Source organism: Macaca fascicularis, chromosome 10 (assembly GCF_037993035.2).
Source record: "Macaca fascicularis isolate 582-1 chromosome 10, T2T-MFA8v1.1".
In the NCBI taxonomy this organism is placed as follows: Eukaryota; Metazoa; Chordata; class Mammalia; order Primates; family Cercopithecidae; genus Macaca; species Macaca fascicularis.
Genome location: NC_088384.1, coordinates 61,457,091 through 61,479,949, shown reverse-complemented (window position 1 = coordinate 61,479,949; position 22,859 = coordinate 61,457,091). Strand labels below are relative to the sequence as shown.

Genomic DNA, 22,859 nt, shown 5'->3' with positions numbered 1-22,859 from the left:
GTGAAATTAAATAAGCATAATAATTTCTGAGTTAAAATTAGAATAAAATTGTCTTTTTTTTGGATGACATGGATAATCTAGTTTTCATATTGTGCTAAATCCCTGTTTAGAAGTATGAAACGAGATAAAATATTCAATCATTTCAATCAATATCATCTTGCCTAAGCATGCAATTAACTTATTTTATAAATTTTATATACTTTGAGAAATAATGACCACGTGTTGTTATTTTGATCTTCAGTGATCTCTAATTTTTAGGGTCACCAAGTCTTGCTTAAATATATCATAATAACAGGTTCAGTGAATATTTTTCATTTTTTAATATTGATTTATTTTTTTGAGACACAGCTTTGCTCTTGCTACCCAGGCTGCCGTGCAGTGACACAATCTCAGCTCGCTGCAACCTCGACCTCCCAAGTTCAAGCAATTCTCCTGCCTCAGCCTCCCAATTACCTGGGACTACAGGCATGCACAACCATGCCTGGCTAATTTTTTGTATTTAGTAGAAATGGGATTTCACCATGTTGGTCAGGGTGGTCTTGAACTCCTGACCTTAAGTGATCCACCCACCTCGGCCTCCCAAAGTGCTGGGATTGCAGGCATGAGCCACTGACCCTGGCTATCTTTTTATTTATTTATTTATTTATTTATTTATTTTAAATTTTGTTCTGGAGATCCTGGGATGCATAGACAGTGAATATCTTTTTTATTTTTATTTTTTAATTTTTTTGAGATGGAGTCTCACTCTGTCTTCCAGGCTGGAGTGCAGTGGTGTGATCTCAGTTAAGTGAAACCACCGCCTTCTAGGCTCAAGCGATTCTCCTGCCTCAGCCTCCCGAGTAGCTGAAATTACAGGTGCTTGCCATCATGCCCAGCTAATTTTTGTATTTTTAGTAGACACGAGGTTTTGCCATGTTGGTCAGACTGGTCTTGAACTCATTACCTCAGGCTGATCTTGAACTCATGACCTCAGGTGATCCCCCCACCTTTGCCACCCAAAGTGCTGAGATTACAGGCATAAGCCACTGAGCCCAGTTGTGAATATCTTTTTTAAATCAACAGCTTTATTTCTTAGTGCAGTTTTAGGTTCACAGCAAAATTGAGAGGAAGGTACAGAGATTTCTCATATATTCCATGCCTCCCACGTGCATAGCCTCCCCCATGATTAGTATTTTCCACCAGAGTGGTACATTTGTTACAACTGATGAACTTACACTGACACATTATAATCACTCAAAGTTCATATTTACATCAGGCTTCACTCTGGATGCTGTACATTCTGTGAACCTGGACAACTGTATAATGATATGACATCTATCTATTACTGTAATATTATCGACAGAACAGTTTCACTACCCTAAAAATTCTCTATACTATGCCTGTTCATCTCTCATTTTCTCCCTAGCAATTCCTGGCAACCATTGATCTTTACTCTGTCTTCATAGTTTTATTATTTTCAGAAGAGTACAGTGGAGATCTTTTTGAACAGTTAAAAAATTAAAGCTCCATGGTAATTGAATGTAGTCATTTAAGATGTTCCTTGTCCTTTTTGTTTTCCTTTTGCTTCTTTATCACTGTAAGGAATGATATATGCTGATGAGATGTGCTTTACATACTCAGAAAACATGATTTGTATAGATATTTGGGACATAATAGAAAGGGTTGAGGGAAAGGACACCATGCCGTGCCACACGGCACAAACTGGAGTATCTTGCTCTATGATAGAGATAGACTCCCTCGCAATGGAAGGGGACAAGCACAACGGGTTGGACTTCATAAAAGTGGAATCACTAAGTCTGTCATACTTACCTTCGGTTGGAGTTAAGACCAGGCAGTGAATGCTATAGGTAAATACATGTGTTCCTCACTGATCCTCTTCCTTTGAGGGATGAGGTTGACAAGAGCCTGCATTATGATGACATGACTCATCTACAACTAGATTCTGTCGTGAGGGTTGGTAAGGGAGTTTTGCTTGATGTGAGGTGAAAAAGAATTTTTTTCTCCTAGCTGGGAGAAGAGCAAGCATTGGAACATTCTAGTAGTAAAAGGGCATTGATAGTTTTCTTTCTATATATTTTTCACATCAGATAATACTGCCCAGCAGCCTGCCACACCTCCCCAGTGTTCCTTAAACTTCTCTCTGAATGTGGATAAGCTCTTAAAGGAGTGATGTTTCCAGTGGTTCTTTCTGTGGGAGGTAAAATGGCAGGTGAATTTGGGCCTTGTTATACATAGGGCAGAACAAATAGCTACAACTAAGGAAACCACCCAGCACCTTCCCCAGAAGAGTATTAGCCAGAGTAACACACCGATCTCTCTTCAGCTCTTCTCCACTGGTGGCTGGAAGGTCTTTGCAAGGATTCCTGTTTCTGGTGTGATTCCTGTGTTTTGCTGGCTTCTGGTGATATAGGGTGTTTTATCCTAAACTGAACAGTTTGAACTGAAGAGCTAGAGAGGCTGTGTTGTGCTATAACAAAATAAGTGCAGTAGTTCCCCCTTAACTGTGGGAAATACATTCCAAGACTCCCAGTGGATGCATGGAACCGCGAATAGTACTGAATCACAAACTGTTTTTTCCTATGCATACCTATCTATGATAAAGTTTAATTTATAAATTAAATTAAATCTGATTGTGTCTGCCGATAGGGTGTGAGAATTGAATGGTGTCATCAGCAGGAATGATTTTTGCTTGTTGGGGAAAATCTCTCCACACATTTGGTCACAGAAGCCTTCTTTGTAGATGATTGTTGCTGTGGCGTGAGGGCAGAGAAAACCCTGTCAAGTATGTCTTTCCACACATATAGTGGATAAAGGGTACTACTGAATACTCTGTTTTAACGGCCTCTCATATTTTGGTCCAGAAATCATGCTCTTTGACACTGTTCACACCTGTTCTGCTAACAATGCCATTTTTGCTCAATCTCATAGGGTTTGGCTAAAATGACTTGTGTACTGCAGTTCACTTGTAGATACTACGTTTTTATAAATTTATTCTTCTTTTCATCTAATAAATACAAAGGGAAGAGTTCTTACTGCATTACTTACTTACCAATAGGTATAATTAATGTTAATTCTAGCAAAGTCCCAGGCACGCTCCCAAAGGAATGCTTTATAACATGGCATCAGTCTTATGCTTAAAAAAAAAAAAGCCAAAACAAAACAAATACAACAACAACAAAAACAGCATCTAAAGCATACACAAAAGTGTGCCCAATTGTTTTATGATGGTAGAGTCTTACTATGTTTCCTGAGCTGGTCTCAAACTTCTGGGTTCCTCAAGTGATCCTCCTGCCTCATCCTCCCAAATACTTTAGAGTACAGGCCTGCAGTGCTGTGCATTCTTATGCTTTTAATATTCTGTACATTTATTATTGATTTAAAATGCATTTTTCCTTTTTCTTTAATAGATGCTGGAAGTTCTGATGAATCTGCAGTCAGGTAGGATTTAATAGATGTAAACATTTATGTTAACTAAGGAAATAGAGATGGAAGAAACTAATATCTGTTGAGTGTTGTATTCTGGGCTAGACATCCTGCTATGTTCTATGCATTTATCATCTCATAAAGGCATCACAACATCTGTGTTCCTATAACCTACTGTTCATTCAGTAAACAACTATGGATTAGAGCAGTTGATTGATTGCCTCATGATCCCATAGTTAACAAAGAAGCTGGCCCACAACTTGACCGTCAGCCTGCCTGCCTTCCAAATCCCTTCTCTTGCTCCTCAGCATAGATTGATAGACATCTGTGCAGCCATTGGATCAAGGTATAGGTCTGAATCAGTTTAATCAGATTCATTAATTCAATTAATGCCTAAATTAGTGAGAGTTTAAATACCTTAAACTCTCATTGAAGGTTATTGTTAGAATGTGGTTAGTCCAAGAGTTTGTCCTAATAAATTTGACAATTTCAGTGGTAACCGGTATCTTATTTTTACCATCAAAGGCTTTAGGGCAGAACTTACTTAGCTTTGGCCATAGGACTGGAAGTTTTACAAAAGTAAGTTTAGGCAAGTCTTAGAGAGAAATGATTTGACTTCCCAGTTTGGTTTTCCATTTAGGCCAGGAGTTCTGTTGACTTCCATAATACTTTTTTAAGTCTTGTTTCTTTTTCCATGACTTTTCTATAATCTTGTCTTGATTTTTAATGCTTTCCCCTCTGCTTTTTTTGTGTTTCTTTTGTTCTATTATTTTTTTCCAATTCTGCTGTCTATGTACTCCCAGTTTTCCTATAGACAGAATCAAGAGGACATAGAATTACAGAATGTTAAGGAATCTTAGAATGAATTAAAATACCTCCTAGTATTTTTACCTGTGTTGAATATTCCGGTTAAGTGATTCTGTAGATAGAGAATATGAGGCTCAAAGAGATTAGTATGCTTTTTTTAGACATAGCAATTGGCAGAAATGAGATTTGAACTCATTTTAAAGCCCAGTAGAAACAGGAGTGAGTCTGGTGCACACAGTGGATAGAATGAGAATGGAATTAGCTGGTGAACCCAATGGAAGTAGGTAATAATGGAATGAGCAGGGGAAAGCCACGTTTGAAGAGAAACAACACTGGATTGTGTAGGAGTATGAAGTCTTCACTAAGAGATGAAAATATTGGGGTTTATGACAAGTTTGATAAAGATAAATTATAATGATGAAAGACACAAGAAATTTGGGAATTATCTACAAAGGCACATTACAATAGAAGGTTCAAGGGAGCTCTAAAAAGTTTGCTGTTTTTTTTCTGTTTTTTTTTTTTTTTTTAATCAAGGACCGACAAACTTGACGATTTTTACTGAAATATGCTAAAACATTTTGAGACACTGGGAGGAGTGTCTGCAGCAGACAGAAATGTGGTATCATCTGCTTCCATCCTGACTTACAGAGGGGTGGCTTAGAGCCCCTGGAGTACTAAGAGGCTGGAGACTGCTGAACTACATAGATATGTGGTACAGGGCAGGTGCCTCCTTACCTCTGCCTCTGTTCCCAATTCACTGATGTCCTTCCCATGTCCATGTAGGCTGGGTCAGGGGCATGATTGTCTGGCAAATCAGTCATGGAGTTCAGTTGGGTAGTTGGCAGTGTGTCTGTGCTGGGGGAAGGTGACGGAGATTCCAGTTGGCTTGCTTTTTAGGATGAGGGATATAGAGATTTGTTACTCCTGGTCATTTGAGGCCATCCTTTCCGGAATCTGTGCTTTCATAGACTGAAAAGTTGAAGATTGAAGACTTCCATGGAGCCCTGCAGTAGTGGAATCTGAAAGTGGGTGCCCATAGGAAGAAAGATATTTAGATAGTACTTACAGAAATAGAGGTACAACTACCAGGACTCTGTATTTCCTGCAGTCTCTCTCCATGGATGTCTGAGTGCCTATGAAAATTTTTAATGGCTTATTAGCTTATGTGGACCTGAATAAGGTAGTACCTATAGAGTGAAAATAATGGGATTTTATAATTATTAGTGTTTTAATCTTTCTGGGAAAAGTATTCTCAATAAGAATATACACCTTTGTTATTTGACTTTTGTACATTTAGCTTTCATACATTTCAAATATTGCAGGAGATTCCCTATACTGATTTAGGGCAAAGGAAAGCAATAGGACCTTCCTCAGTGGGTTCCATGCTGAGGAATCAAGACTGCCATTTTGAAGTGAAGCAGATTAGTCTTTTAAGGAGAGATAGATCAAGGAAAAGAGACAGTGGATCTTTCTACCTTGTTTTAAGTCGTCAGTTTTCTTCCAGTTTAGGTAACAACATTTATGTCATCCATTAATTGAATTTTAAGCTCAGCTTCAGGACAGATAATTTGTGCGTGTAAATTACTGTCAGGCTCTGCCAATATATTGACTGTCACTATTTGTTATAAAGCTCAAGGTCAGTTTTCATAGAATATTTTATAGATTTAGACAGATGGAGGCAGAAATAGGTAACTAAAATCTATTTTTAGAACAGAGGCCATATTTTAATTGCATCAAGAATCATTATTTAATATATGGATCACCGACCTTTCCCCAGATTATGTCTTTTGTTTGAGGGGGAAGCTGGATATAAACTGGCAATTATAAAAAATTGTAAAGAAATCAACTTGCCCATATTCATTGTGCATTTTTGGTCTCAAGCATTTTCCATGAACTGTGTGTGGATTCGTTGCCTACATCGGATGACGAAGACATGAGTGTTGCTGCTAAGGTAAAGTGGTGTCTTGTAAAATTAATTTTCTCACTCTGAATCTAGTTTTGCACAGTATTTACTTTTCAAATTTAGCAGTGGTTTACCTGTCATTGTTTTATGATGATAATGGAAAGTTGGTCAGAGAAAAACACACATGTGGCTAGTTGATTCAAAAAATTTGTTTATCTTTGGTAACTAACAAAAATTGACAAGTACTGTGACAGGGTGGGAGCTGTGAACTGGAAAATAAGTAGTGACAGGAAAGTTGCATTAGTAAATGCTTTCCCTGATAGAGGAAATATGAAATTTGGTTAAGGTTTATTTGGATAAATAGTAACACTTTGACTTTTTAGTCATACAAGTGTGACTTTCATACTATTTATGCCTCTATAAATCTTCAGTGTTCAAATGATTTGCAGTAATCATGGACCCCCTCTGGTACTTTTTGGTGGTGAAAATGTCCAGGACATAGCATAGAGCTTTTTCTTGGAAACTTATTATTTTGATCTCATATAGTTTCTAGGGGAGATTGTTTCTCTACCTATATTATTCTGTAGTGAGACTAAAATAATATTAAAAATTGTAGAAAAATGGCTGAGTGTGGTGGTATACACCTGTGGTCCCTGCTGCTTGGGAGTTTGAAGCAGGAAGATTGCTTGAGCCCAGGAGTTTGAGAACGGCCTGGGCAACATAACAAGAATGTATGTGATTTAAAAATATAAATTATGGAAATGTAGACATTTATATTTATGTTCTCAAAATTTGTATTGCAAAGGGATTTTTGTGTGTTTTATGAGTTGTCCATGAAGAGTTTATATAAAACACTTCCTCTAATTGAATAACATATTTTGCTGCAAATAACCAGTTCTAGAAGCAGAGACTCTTAATACCAATATAGTAAGACTTTAACATCATAATTTTATCATCGTAGTTTATTGAAAATATTTACTTGGCCGGGTTCAGTGGCTCATGCCTGTAATCCCAGCACTTTGGGAGGCTGAGGTGCATAGATCACCTGAGTTCGGTAGATCACCTGAGGCCGGGAGTTCGAGATCAGCCTGGCCAGCGAGGTGAAACCCTGTCTCAAAAAAAAAAACAAACAAACAAAACAAAACAAAACTCCACACACAGAAAAATTAGCCAGGCATGAAATACTATCACAGAAATACTTACATAAACTGGGAACATACCTGTGTTCCCAGCTGCTCAGGAGGCCAAGGGAGGAGAATCACTTGAACCCGGCAGGCAGAGGTTGCAGTGAACCAAGATCGCACCATTGCACTCCAGCCTGGGGGACAGAGCTAGACTACATCTGAAAAAATGAAATAAAATAATATAACCACTCAAAGTCCTTATACCACACTCTGAAATTTCAAATTTTGAAGTTTTGATATTTAGTTGTTTAAATAATCATTGGAAGCTCCTGCATACCATAAGCTACTGGAGGTCAGTAAACACATTTCTGTCTCTCCTGGAGTGCCTAGAATACAGTCTTCCATGTAAGAAGCATTTTAATTGTTGTTTTTTGAGATGGGGTTTCACTCTGTCCCCCAGGTTGGAGGGCACTGGTGAGATGTTGGCTCACTTTGATCTCTCTTTCCTGGACTCAGGTGATCCTCACACCTCAGCCATCCAAGTAGTTGAAATTATTGTCCTATGTCACATTAGACCTGTGTCACCATGCTTGGCTGACTTTTGAACAGGCAGGGTTTTGCCTTGTTGCCCAGGCTGGTCTTTAACCTTTGGGCTCAAGTGTTCGGCCCACCTCAGCCTCTCATAGTGCTGAGATTACAGACAGGAGACATTCAGCCTTAATAGATGTTTAGTCTGAATAAATAGACAAGTGAATTTTTATATAATAGAATATTGTAAGTAATATATCTAATGTGTCTAATGATTAAATATTGTATTGAAAATATTGCTTACATTTGTATTATTTCTTAGTATTTAAAGGTGTATAAGTTTTGATGTGTTATGTTGAGAACTTATGCCATAAATAAAAAGGAAATAAATTAGAAATAGGTCGTCAGCAGCAAAGAGGGTTACAATATATTTTCTAGTATCATTCAACTGGAATGTTAAAATTGTGATATTACATTAACATTTCTTAAATGTTTTATTAGCCTCAACTCATGTTCTAATAAATATACCATTTCAAGCCATACATTACTCTTTAGTATTCTGGTGACCAAATCTTTTCCTGGGTGGAAATTTGATGAAAAGTTCCAGGTTTCCCTCTGTTGTAATAATGTTCTTTAAGGTAGTGGTAGATGACCATATTTAGCTACTTGAATGTCTTAGAGTAATAAACTCTATCACAGAAATACTTACATAAACTAATTGTAGCATAAATATTAATTAGTATTATTCGGGATATGAAAGACCAAAACACTCTATAATAGATCTATTTCTCCATGTATTTTATGGTACTTCCTGTTGTTTCTTTCCTTTCTTGACTTAAGCTCATATTTCATTGACCAATTAGGCTTGTTTTTCATTTGTCTCTCTCTTTGTTCTCACATTTTAAATAGAAACTTCTGGGGAGTCAGGGTCTTGCTCTGTTCCCCAGTCTGGACTGCAGTGGCATGATCTTGGTTCACTACAGTCTCCACCTCTCAGGCTCAAGTGATCCTCCCACATCAGCCTCCTGAGCAGCTGGGATACAGGCACAGACCATCATGCCTGACTCCTTTTTGTATTTCTGTGTAGAGATGTATTCCCATTATGTTGCCCAGGCTGGTCTCAAACTCCTGAACTCAAGCAATCCACTCACCTTGGCCTTGCAAAGGGCTGGGATTACAGATATGAGCCACCATGTCTGGGCAACATTGGGGTTTATTTAAAGGAATTGATTAGGGCTGGGTGTGCTAGTGCACACTGGTTATCTCAACAGTTTGGGAGGCAGAAGTGGAAGGTTTGCTTGAGCCTAGGAGGTTGAGACCAGCCTGGGCAGTATAATGAGGCCTTGTCTCTACAAAAGTAACAATAAATACATTAGCCTGGCATGATGGTATGCACCTGTAGTTCCAGCTATCAGGAAGTTTAGGTGGGAAGATTGCCTGAGGTCGGGAGGTTGAGACCACAGTGAGTCATAATCATGCCACTGCATTCTAGCCCTGGGTTGACAGAATGAGACCCAGTTTCATAATAAGAGAATGATAAGAATCTCTTGATGCAACTCATTATAATTTTTTAAATGGAAACTAACTCTTGATATTTCCTTAGCAGTGGGTCCCCAAGTATGTGTCACAGCCTTTACCTGGACCTTCCCATGAAAAAGGCAATGGAATAGTCAGTGGAAAAGGAAAAGGAGAAGGTGAGAACTGGATTTTGTTTTAAAAGTCATTTAATGGAATGTTTCTTTTAAAACATGAGCACTAATATAGTCTACTAGCTAAAGAAAATGTCCTATTAACTATAATAAGTAAAGGAGAATTAAAATGGTGATAACCAAGGGTCAGCTATTGATTCTATTGGGAGCACCACTGAAGGAGCTGAGTTCTGAGTTCCATTTTAAGATACTCTAAAAACTGAGGTAAGTCAGGAGAGAAGGAGGAGGAAATGAATAAAAGAGAAAGAAAGAATGAAGAGGGCAGAGTGTACACGGAATAAATTTTAAAAAGCATATGCGGGTATATGTAATGGAAGGTGGTAAAGTCAAATTGATCTGTAGAAGAAGGAAGAACAGGGTGTTAGAAATAGGAAAGAAGATAAAGTGAGCTTCCAGTACGAAAATGTGTCAGCGAATTAGAGTAACATTTTCCTACTCTTGCTGTCATCCTCACTACTGGGGAAGCATTAAGGATTGAGGTACTTTACCACACAGACCTGTGGTTTATCTACCATAGATGAATATCACCGTAAATGGTCAGCCATGAATGGCTATAATTTAGTTTTATAGAAAATGGTGTAAATTCATGGGATAGTATCCTATAGGCCAAATTAACATAGTTCAAAAGAATAGTGTTGGGTGATTTATGGAGAAGAAATTAAGTAGAGATGGTATTGCCTGATTAAAAGTTCATTAGAAACATTATGGCTTATAATGTAGTATTAAATTCAGGGACATAGTAGGGAAGAAATTGATGCTAGGCCAAACAGGGCAATTAGGGTAAACCAATATGCAAGCACATCAGTGTAGAAAAGGGCATTCAAATTGTCGTGAATTAGTTGAGGAGCTTCTGGAAAGTGCACATTCTGATTCAGCAGGTATGGGATTCTGCATTTCTCATGAGTACTCAGGTGATGTTGGTGCTGGTCACTGGACATAGCCCTGAATAACAAGGGAATAGCCTTCCTTTAGAGAAATCTGGAAAAAGAACTATTGGAGAGCAATTTAAAAAATAACAGAATCCAGGGAAAGCATTAATTTCCTTTTATTTCTGAGCATGATTCTAGCCACAGGGGAAGGAGAATGAGATGAAAAGAGAGATTACAGGTGCATACTACTCCTGAACACAGATGACAACAGTGGTCACAATGATCCATAAAAAGCAGCTAGGAAGGGAAGCATCAGGATGACAGATCTAAAAATCACTTTTTCAAAGGAAGAGGGATTGTGAAAGGACAAGGAGGGAGTAACGAAAGATATTTGCTTGGTTCTTGGGAGTTAAAGCCAAGTAAACTTGAGATGAGTCACTTCCAGTTGCTTTGGCGTATGGCCAGTCTCACAAGAGAGGTTATTGCTGTGGAGAGTACTGGAGGCAGGAGGGAGTGCTAGACTTGGGGTAAACTCCACAGCTCATTTCACTTCATAACTGTCAGGCCTCAGAGAGAGAAGTTTCACTGACATGAGCGAATAAGATGTGATTAAGTTGCATATAGATGCTTTGGCTAATTTTTTTTTGAGACAGCTAGTTATTTGATATGATAGCTGTTTCATAAATGTCCTTTACAGTGTAAGATAATATACCAAACTTAGTTAATTTTAGATGCAATCATATTATAAAATTCATTCTGTGAATACCAAATTTCTCATTTTCAATAAATACTGCACTGAGTTTGCAATATAAAAGTGTATTCATATCCAGCAAGTCTGTGGTATTTCAGTGTTTTCTTTTTTGATAAATATTTTGATATTTTTAACTGATTCTACATGGTTTGGGATCAAAGAGCTGTAATTTAAGGCCAAACGAGGGGATAGGAGAAATGCAGGTGCTGCAGTAGCCCATGTGGTCATGGGAAAAATGAATATTTTATTTAGCTGTGATTTCATAAGTGTGTATAACAGCTGATCAATTTAGAACACTGTCTTTGATGAGAGGTGAATTGCACGTTCACCTGAACTGTCATCTCAACTGTGTATTTCCTCAGCGACAGGACATGGGGAATTTATCTGTGGTGTGCTGGCAGCAATGCCTCTGATGTGTTGAGTGAAAATACTCTGTACCTTCACCTTTAGCCTTGACATTGATACCCTCAGGTTTGATTTCCTCATCTGTTTAATGGTCTCTTTTCTCCTCATCAGCCCACGTGTTTACAGTGATATCCAGGCTTTTCTGTTTTAGGTACAGGCATTTGAAACATAATGTCACTATTGAAATGTAAACTGAGTTTTAGGAATCCTATATTCCTATTTTCCTCATTATATTTCTGTCATGTTGCTGTCCTAGGCAAGGAAAAGAAGCAGCCAAGATTTACCCTCAAAACTTTAAGTAATTATATACAAATCTTTGGTCTATATTTAAGGCTTCACATGTGAATTCTGAAGGTATTCGTGCATTGAGGGAAGATCATCTCAGTTTAATGAAGGCAGTTTTTAATTTAATGTATATTCATTAAATTGCTTTTTGAACATTTTGTCTCTAGTACACAGAAACACACTATAATGTCATGGGTATTTGACCTTAATGTGTTCATGCACAAACTTAGTTATTCAAATATTTTCTTATCCCTCAAGAATCTGTTCACAGGAAGTGGTGGATAACACATCCTACAGTTTGGATGCAATTCTTTCATCTTTTTGACTTGTTTTGTGATGAACTGCTTTTAATGGATGAACCATTTTTTTAGTTTTAGGAGAAACACAGAATAAGATTAGAAGCAAGTAAAGAGGAACTCTATGATCAGTAGTAGACTATTATAGTACATTCTCAATAGTACTATGTTTTTCTCCAGTTATAGAATTTACTTGAATGATGCACAATTAATCAATTATTAGTATTATAGGAGATGGGGTCTCTCTATGTTGCCTTGGCTAGAATACCGTGTCTATTCATTGGTGCATTCATAGCTCACTGTATCCTTGAACTCCTGGGCTCAAGCAGTCCTCCTATAGTAGCTGGGACTACAATTTTGTGTGGTTATATCTGGCCTGATACACAATTATTTATTTATTTAGTTTTGATATAGGGTCACCCTCTGTTGCCGGTACTGGGGTACAGTGGTGCCATCTTGGCTCACTGCAACTTCTGCTTCTTGGCCTTAAGTGATCCTTTCACCTTTTACCTTAGCCTCCCAAGTAGCTGGGACTACAGGCATGTACCACCACACTTGGCTAATTTTCTTTTGAAGGTGTTGTTGTTGTTGTTGTTTGTTTCTTTGTTTCTTTGTTTGTTTGTGTAATAGATGAGGTCTCACTCTATTGCCCAGGTGGGTCTGGAACTTCTGGGCTCAAGTGATCCTCCTGCCGCAGCCTCCCAAAATGCTGGGATTTACAAGTGTGAGCCACTGCACCTGACCTGCACAATTATTATAAAAAGGAATTAAGCCCACTTCCGTTGCAGAAAATTGACCACCTTTTCGTTTTTTTCTAGAAACATTCATATTGTAGAACATATTGTCGATCACCCAGATTTTCTATTTTTTCAGTTAAAATAGGATTGCTGCTTATTTCACATTATTTTCTGACATTATCGTTTCATTTATTCCTTTTATGGCTTTATTCAATTGGATAGATATAGAAATATAAGACTTTCCAAGTCAAATATCAAGGGAAAAAAAGAAAAGGAAAACAGATTAGGGAAAGCTATTCTGTGAAATAACCACCTGATTACAGTTACATATATCATATCAACTTCATAAAAATCTTACACAATGCATTTGTGTCAAGGTTCCCCAAGAGCATCCTCAGGTTTGGTGGTTCACTAGAAAGACTCACAGGACTAAGGAAATAGTCATACTCAGATCTTTACTTGATTACAAGAAAGGGGGCAAAGCAGAATTAGTAGAGGAAAAAGGTGCATGTGTCAAGTCTGGAGGAAACCAGGCACAAGCTTCCAGGAGTTCTCTCCTGTGGAGTTCCCAGGATCTGGGAATTCTCCCAGGCTCACATTTTGACAACATTTGTGCAGTGATATCTAGCAGTACCAGAGTCTCATTAGAGACTAAGTACCCAAGTGTTTCTATAGAGGTTACTCTCCCTGACATGTACCCCAATTCCAGACTCCTAGAAGGAAAGCAGTTGTTCAGAGTAACCACACTGTTTCTGTAAACACTTTAGACACAGTGAGCCACTCTCCTTAGGGAATGGTGGAAACCCTTCTAGGCTCAAATGATTCTCCTGCCTCAGCCTCCCGAGTAGCTGAAATTAGAGGTGCCTGCCATCATGCCCTGCTAATTTTTGTATTTTTAGTAGAAAAGAGGTTTTGCCATGTTGACCAGACTGGTCTTGAATTCATTTCCTCTGGCTGATCTTGAACTCATGACCTCATGTGATCCCCCCACATTTACCTCCAAAGTGTTGAGATTACAGGCATGAGCCACTGAGCCCAGTTGTGAATATCTTCTTAAAATCAGTAACTTTATTTCTTAGAGCAGTTTTAGGTTCACAGCAAAATTGAGAGGAAGGTACAGAGATTTCTCATATATTCCGTGCCTCCCACATGCATAGCCTCCCCCATGATTAGTATTTTCCACCAGAGTGGTACATTTGTTATGACTGATGAACTTACATTGAGACATTGTAATACATTCTAATCACTCAAAGTTCATAGTTTACATCAGGCTTCACTCTTGATGCTGTACATTCTGTGAACTTGGACAACTGTATAATGAATGATATGACATATATCAATTACTGTAATATTATCGACAGAACAGTTTCACTACCCTGAAAGTTCTCTATACTATGCTTGTTCATCTCTCACTTTCTCCCTAGCAACTCCTGGCAACCATTGATCTTTACTCTATCTTCACAGTTTTATTATTTTCAGAAGAGTACAGTGGAGATCTTTTTGAATAGTTAAAAAATTAAAGCTCCATGGTAATTGAATGTAGTCATTTAAGATGTTCCTTGTCCTTTTTGTTTTCCTTTTGCTTCTTTATCACTGTAAGGAATGATATATGCTGATGAGATGTGCTTTACATACTCAGAAAACATGATTTGTATAGATGTTTGGGACATAATAGAAAGGGTTGAGGGAAAGGACACCATGCCGTGCCACACGGCACAAACTGGAGTATCTTGCTGTATGATGTGGGTCCAGATAGACTCTCTAGCAATGGAAGGGGACAAGCGCAAGGGGTTGGACTTCATAAAAGTGGAATCACTAAGTCTGTCATACTTACCTTCGGTTGGAGTTAAGACCAGGCAGTGAATGCTATAGGTAAATACATGTGTTTCTCACTGATCCTCTTCCTTTGAGGGATGAGGTTGACAACAGCCTGTAGTATGATGACATGACTCATCTACAACTAGATTCTGTCATGAGGGATGGTAAGGGAGTTTTGCTTGATGTGAGGTGAAAAAGAATTTTCTTCTCCTAGTTGGGAGAAGAGCAAGCATTGGAATATTCTGGTAGTAAAAGGGCATTGATAGTTTTCTTTCTATATATTTTTCACATCAGATAACACTGCCCAGCAGCCTGCCACACCTCCCCAGTGTTTCTTAAGCTTCTCTCTGAATGTGGATAAGCTCTTAAAGGAGTGATGTTTCCAGTGGTTCTTTCTGTGGGAGGTAAAATGGCAGGTGAATTTGGGCCTTGTTATACATAGGGCAGAACAAATAGCTACAACTAAGGAAACCACCCAGCACCTTCCCCAGAAGAGTATTAGCCAGAGTAACACACCGATCTCTCTTCAGCTCTTCTCCACTGGTGGCTGGAAGGTCTTTGCAAGGATTCTTGTTTCTGGTCTGATTCCTGTGTTTTGCTGGCTTCTGGTGATATAGGGTGTTTTATCCTAAACTGAACAGTTTGAACTGAAGAGCTAGAGAGGCTGTGTTGTGCTATAACAAAATAAGTGCAGTAGTTCCCCCTTAACTGTGGGAAATACATTCCAAGACTCCCAGTGGATGCATGGAACCGTGAATAGTACTGAATCACAAACTGGTTTTTCCTATACGTACATATGGATGACAAAGTTTAATTTATAAATTAAATTAAATCTGATTGTGTCTGCAGATAAGGTGTGAGAATTGAATGTTGTCATCAGCAGGAAAGATTTTTGCTTGTTGGGGGAAAATCTCTCCACGCTTTGTCACAGAAGCCTTTTTTGTAGATGATTGTTGCTGTGGCGTGAAGGCAGAGAAAACCCTGTCAAGTATGTCTTTCCTCTCATATAGTGGATAAAGGGTACTACTGTATACTCTGTTTTAACGGCCTCTCATATTTTGGTCCAGAAATCATGCTCTTTGACACTGTTGACTCATCACACCTGTTCTGCTTACAATACCATTTTTACTCCCTCTCATGGGGTGTGGCTGGGATGACTTGTATACTGCAGGTTACATGTAGATACCAAATTTTATAAATTTATTCTTCTTTGCATCTAATAAATACAAAGGGGAGAGATCTTACTGCATTAATTACCTATCAATAGGCATAATTAATGTTAATTCTAGTAAGGTCCCAGGCATGCTCCCAAAGGAATGCTTTATAACATAGCATCAGTCTTATGCTTTAAAAAAAGGAAACCAAAACAAAACAACAACAACAAAAACAGCATCTAAAGCATACACATTAGTGTGCACATTTTTTCATGAAGGTAGAGTCTTACTATGTTTCCCTAGCTGGTCTCAAATCTCTGGGTTCCTCAAGTGATCCTCCTGCCTCATCCTCCCACATAGTTTAGAGTACAGGCATGCGTTGTTGTGCACTCTTATCCTTTTAATATTCTGTACATTTATTATTGAATTAAAATGCATTTTTCCTTTTTCTTGAATAGATGTTGGAAGTTCTGATGAATCTGCATTCAGGTAGGATTTAATAGATGTAAACATTTATGTTAACTAAGGAAATAGAGATGGAAGAAACTAATATCTGTTGAGCGTTGTATTCTGGGCTAGACATCCTACTATGTTCTGTGCATTTATCATCTCATAAAGCCATCACAACATCTGTGTTCCTATAACCTACTATTTATTCAGTAAACAACTATGGATTAGTGCAGTCGATTGATTGCCTCATGATCCCATAGTTAACAAAGTAGCTGGCCCACAACTTGACCGTCAGCCTGTCTGCCTTCCAAATCCCTTCTCTTGCTCCTCAGCATAGATTGATAGACATCTCTGCAGCCATTGGATCAAGGTATAGGTCTGAATCAGTTTAATCAGATTCATTAATTCAATTAATGCCTAAATTAATGAGAGTTTAAATACCTTAAACTCTCATTGAAGGTTATTGTTAGAATGTGGTTAGTCCAAGAATCTGTCCTAATGAATTTTAAAATTTCCCTGGTAACCAGTATCTTCTTTTTACCATCAAAGTCTTTAGGGCAGAACCTACTTAGCTTTGGCCGTAGGACTGGAAGTTTTACAAAAGTTGTTTTAAGTCATCACTATTCTTCCAGTTTAGATAACAACATTTATGTCATCCATTAATTGAATTTTAAGCTCAGCTTCAGGACAGATAATTTGTGTGTGTAAATTACTGTCAGGCTCTGCCAATATATTGACTGTCACTATTTGTTATATAAAGCTCAAGGTCAGTTTTCATTGAATATTTTGTAGATTTAGACAGATGGAGGCAGAAATAGGTAACTAAAATCTCTTTTTAGAACAGAGGTCCTATTTTAATTTTATCAAGAATCATTATTTAATATATGGATCACTGACCTTTCCCCAGATTATGTCTTTTGTTTGAGGGGGAAGCTGGATATAAACTGGCAGTTATAAAAATTGTAAAGAAATCAACTTGCTCTTTTCATTGTGTGTTTTTGGTTTCAAGCATTTTCCATGAACTGCGTGTGGATTCATTGCCTACATTGGATGACAAAGACTTGAGTGTTGCTACTAAGGTAAAGTGGTGTCTTGTAAAATTAATTTTCTCACTCTGAATCTAGTTTTGCATAGTATTTACTTTTCAAGTTTAGCAGTGGTTTACCTGTCATTGTTTTATGGTGATAATGGAAAGTTGGTCAGAGAAAAACATACATATGGCTAGTTGATTCAAAAAATGTGTTTAACTTTGGTAACTAACAAAAATTGACAAGTACTGTGACCGGGTTGGAGCTTTGAACTGGAAAATAATAGTGACGGGAAAGTTGCATTAGTAAATGCTCCCCCAATAGAAGAAATATGAAATTTGGTTAAGGTTTATTTGGATAAATAGTAACACTTTGACTTTTAAATCATACAATTGTGACTTTCAGACTTTCATACTATTTATGCCTCTGTAAATCTTCAGTGATCAAATGATTTGCAGTAATCATGGACCCCCTCTGGTACCTTTTAGTTGTGAAAATGTCCAGCACATAGCATAGAGCTTTTTCTTCTTAGAAACTTATTATTGTGTTATCATATAGTTTCTAGGAGAAACTGTTTCTCTACCTATATTATTGATTCTGTAGTGAGACTAAAATAATATTAAAAATTGTAGGAAAATTGCTGAGTGTGGTGGTGTGTACCTGTGGTCCCTCCTGCTTGGGAGTTTGAGGCAGGAAAATTGCTTGAGCCCAGGAGTTTGAGAACGACCTGGGCAACATAACAAGACTGTATCTGATTTAAAAATATAAATTGTGTAATGTAGAAATTTAAATTTATGTTTTCAAGATTTGTATCGCAAAGGGATTTTTTTTTGTGTTTTATGATATGTCCATGAAGAGTTTATATAAAACATTTCATCTAATTTTATCTAATTGAATAACATGTATTTTGCTGCAAATAACCAGTTCTAGAAGCAGAGACTCTTAATACCAATATAGTAAGACTTTAACATCATAATTTTATCATCATAGTTTTTAAAAAATATTTACTTGGCTGCGTTCAGTGGCTCATGCCTGCAATCTTAGCACTTTGGGAGGCTGAGGTGGGTAGATCACCTGAGGTCAGGAGTTCAAGATCAGCCTGGCCAACGTGGTGAAACCTTGTCTCTAAATAAAAACACACAGAAAAATTAGCCGGGCATGATGGCACATGCCTGTGCTCCCAGCTGCTCAGGAGGCTGAGGCAGGAGAATCACTTGAACCCGGCAGGCAGAGGTTGCAGTGAAACAAGATCACACCATTGCACTCCAGCCTGGCTGACAGAGCTTGACTACATCTTTAAAAAATAAAATAAAATAAGATAAAATAAAATAAAATAACCACTCAAAGTCCTTATAAATAATCATTGGAAGCTCCTGCATACCATGAGCTACTGGACGTCAATGAACATACTTGTGTGTATCCTGGAGGGCCTAAAATACAGTCTTCTATGTAAGAAGCATTTTAATTATTGTTTTTTTTAGATGGGGTTTCATTCTGTCCGCCAGGCTGGAGGGCACTAGTGAGATCTTGGCTCACTTCGATCTCTCTTTCCTGGGCTCAGGTGATCCTCACACCTCAGTCATCCAAGTAGTTGAAATTATAGACCTATGTCATGATAGACCTGTGTCACCATGCTTGGCTGAGTTTTCAAGAGACAGGGTTTTGCCTTGTTGCCCAGGCTGGTCTTTAACCATTGGGCTCAAGTGTTCTGCCCGCCTCAGCCTCTCATAGTGCTGACGTTACGGATTGAGATGTTCAGCCTCAATATTTGTTTAGTCTGAATAAAGAGACAAGTGAATTTTTAAATAATAGAATGTTATAAGTAATATACCTAATGTATCTAATAATTGAATATTGTATTTAAAATATTGCTTACATTTGTGTTATTGTTAATATTTAAAGTTATGTAACTTTTGAAGTGTTATGTTGAGGAATTATGCCATAAATAACAAGGAAATAAATTAGAAATAGGTCATCAGTAGCAAAGAGGGTTACAATATATTTTCTAGTATGATTCAACTGGAATCTTAACATTGTGATTTTAGATTAACATTTCTTAAATGTTTTATTAGGCCCAACTCATGTTCTATTAAATATACCATTTTAAGCTATACATTACCCTTTAGAGTTCTGGTGACAAATTCTTTTTCTGGGTGGAAAGTTGATGGAAAGTTCCAGGTTTCTCTCTGTTATAATAATTTTCTTTCAGGTAGTGGTAGATGACCATATTTAGCTAATTGAAAGTTTTAGAGTAACGAAGTCTATCACAGAAGTACTTACAAAAAACTTATTGGAGCATAAATATTAATTAGTATTATTAGGGATATGAAAGAACAAAAGGCTGTGTTACAGATTTCTTTCTCCAGGTACTTTATTGCACTTCATGTTGTTTCTTTTCTTTCTTCACTTAAGCTCATATTTCATTGATCAGTTAGGCTTGTTTTTCATTTGTATCTCTCTTTACTCTCACATTTTAAATAGAAATTTTGGAGGAGTCAGGGTCTTGCTCTGTTTCCCAGGCTGGAGTGTAGTGGCATGATCTTGGCTCGCTACTGTCTCTAACTCTCAGGCTCAAGTGATCCTCCAACATTAGCCTCCTGAGCAGCTGGGATACAGGCACAGACCATCATGCCTGACTCCTTTTTGTACTTTTGTGTACAGATGTGTTCTCATTTTGTTGCCCTGGCTGGTCTCAAACTCCTGAACTCAAGCAATCCACCCACCTTGGCCTTGCAAAGGGCTGGGATTACAGGTGTGAGCCACCATGCCTGGGCAACATTGAGGTTTATTTAAAGGAATTGATTAGGGCTGTGTGTGCTGGTGCACACTGGTTATCTCAACAGTTTGGGAGGCAGAAGTGGAAGGTTTGCTTGAGCCTAGGAGGTTGAGACCAGCCTGGGCAGTATAATGAGGCCTTGTCTCTGCAAAACTACCAATAAATACATTAGTCTGGCATGATGGTATGCACCTGTAGTTCCAGCTACAGCTGAAGTTTAGGTGGGAAGATTGCCTGAGGTCGGAGGGTTGAGACCACAGTGAGCCATAATGATGCCACTGCATTCTAGCCCTGGGTTGACAGAATGAGATCCAGTTTCATAAAAAGAGAATGATAAGAATCTCTTGATGTAACTCATTATAATTTTTTAAATGGAAACTAATTCTTGATATTTCCTTAGCAGTGTGTCCCCGAGAAATTGTCACAGCCTTTACCTGGACCTTCCCATGAAAAAGGCAACAGAATAGTCAATGGGAAAGGAGAAGGTGAGAAGTGTATTTTATTTAAAAAGTCATTTGACGGAATGTTTGTTTTAAAACATGAGCACTAATATAGTCTACTAGCTAAAGAAAATGTCCTATTAACTATAATAAGTAAAGGAGAAGTCAAATGGTGATAAATTGTGTCTCTAACCAAGGGTCAGCAGTTGATTCTATTGGGAGCACCACTAAAGGAGCTGAGTGTGAGTTCCATTTTAAGATACTCTAAGACCTGAGGCAACTCAGGAGAGAGGGAAGAGGAAATGAATAAAGAGAAAGAAAGAATGAAGAGGGCAGAGTGTACATGTAATACATAAAAAATCATATGCGGGCGTATGTAATGGAGGTTAGTAAAGTCAAATTGCTCTGTAGAGGAAGGAAGAACAGGGTGTTAGAAATAGGAAAGAAGATAAAGTGAGCTTCCAGTACGAAAATGTGTCAGCGAATTAGAGTAACATTTTCCTACTCTTGCTGTCATGCTCACTACTGGGGAGGCATTAAGGATTGAGGTACTTTACCACACAGACCTGTGGTTTATCTACCATAGATGAATATCACCGTAAATGGTCAGCCATGAATGGCTATAATTTAGTTTTATAGAAAATGGTGTAAATTCATGGGATAGTATCGTATAGGTCAAATTAACATCATTGAAATGAACAGTGTTGGGTGATTTATGGAGAAGAAATTAAGTAGAGATGGTATTGCCTGATTAAAAGTTCATTAGAAACATTATGGCTTATAATGTAGTATTAAATTCAGGGACATAGTAGGGAAGAAATTGACGCTAGGCCAAACAGGGCAATTAGGGTAAACCAATATGCAAGCACATCAGTGTAGAAAAGGGCATTCAAATTGTCATGAATTAGTTGAGGAGCTTCTGGAAAGTGCACATTCTGATTCAGCAGGTATGGGATTCTGTATTTCTCATGAGTACTCAGGTGATGTTAGTGCTGGTCCCTGGACATAGCCCTGAATAGCAAGGGAACAGCCTTCCTTTAGAGAAATCTGGAAAAAGAACTATTGGAGAGCAATTTAAAAAATAACAGAATCCAGGGAAAGCATTAATTTCCTTTTATTTCTGAGCATGATTCTAGCCACAGGGGAAGGAGAATGAGATGAGAAGAGAGATTACAGGTGTATACTACTCCTGAACACAGATGACAACAGTGGTCGCAATGATCCATAAAAAGCAGCTAGGAAGGGAAGCATCAGGATGACAGATCTAAAAATCACTTTTTCAAAGGAAGAGGGATTGTGAAAGGACAAGGAGGGAGGAAAGAAAGACATTTGCTGTGTTCTTGGGAGTTAAAGCCAAGTAAACTTGAGATGAGTCACTTCCAGTTGCTTTGGCGTATGGCCAGTCTCACAAGAGAGGTTATTGCTGTGGAGAGTACTGGAGGCAGGAGGGAGTGCTAGACTTGGGGTAAACTCCACAGCTCATTTCACTTCATAACTGTCAGGCCTCAGAGAGAGAAGTTTCACTGACATGAGTGAATAAGATGTGATTAAGTTGCATATAGATGCTTTGGCTAATTTTTTTTTGAGACAGCTAGTTATTTGATATGATAGCTGTTTCATAAATGTCCTTTACAGTGTAAGATAATATACCAAACTTAGTTAATTTTAGATGCAATCATATTATAAAATTCATTCTGTGAATACCAAATTTCTCATTTTCAATAAATACTGCACTGATTTTGCAACATAAAAGTGTATTCATATCCAGGAAGTCTGTGGTATTTCAGTGTTTTCTTTTTTGATAAATATTTTGATATTTTTAACTGATTCTACATGGTTTATGTGATGGTTTTATGGACCGCCTTATGAGTGGATCAAAGAGCTGTAATTTAAGGCCAAACAAGGGGATAGGAGAAATGTAGGTGCTGCAGTAGCCCATGTGGTCATGGGAAAAATGAATATTTTATTTAGCTGTGATTTCATAAGTGTGTATAACAGCTGATCAATTTAGAACACTGTCTTTGATGAGAGGTGAATTGCACGTTCACCTGAACTGTCATCTCAACTGTGTATTTCCTCAGCGACAGGACATGGGGAATTTATCTGTGGTGTGCTGGCAGCAATGCCTCTGATGTGTTGAGTGAAAATACTCTGTAACTTCACCTTTAGCCTTGACATTGATACCCTCAGGTTTGATTTCCTCATCTGTTTAATGGTCTCTTTTCTCCTCATCAGCCCATGTGTTTACAGTGATATCCAGGCTTTTCTGTTTTAGGTACAGGCATTTGAAACATAATGTCACTATTGAAATGTAAACTGAGTTTTAGGAATCCTATATTCCTATTTTCCTCATTAT

At 37.9% G+C, this 22,859-nt stretch overlaps 1 protein-coding gene across 1 annotated transcript in view; it reads left to right on the top strand.

Moving 5' to 3' along the window:
- LOC135965294 (ankyrin repeat domain-containing protein 18B-like) overlaps positions 1-22,859 on the top strand; it is an 89,338-nt gene that overhangs the window by 15,717 nt on the left and 50,762 nt on the right. Inside the window, exons 7-12 of the mRNA XM_074003183.1 lie at positions 3,408-3,438; positions 6,112-6,181; positions 9,389-9,479; positions 16,268-16,298; positions 17,269-17,338; positions 20,464-20,548. Coding sequence (XP_073859284.1) covers positions 3,408-3,438; positions 6,112-6,181; positions 9,389-9,479; positions 16,268-16,298; positions 17,269-17,338; positions 20,464-20,548 — 378 coding nt within the window. The remainder of the gene's footprint in view (positions 1-3,407; positions 3,439-6,111; positions 6,182-9,388; positions 9,480-16,267; positions 16,299-17,268; positions 17,339-20,463; positions 20,549-22,859) is intronic.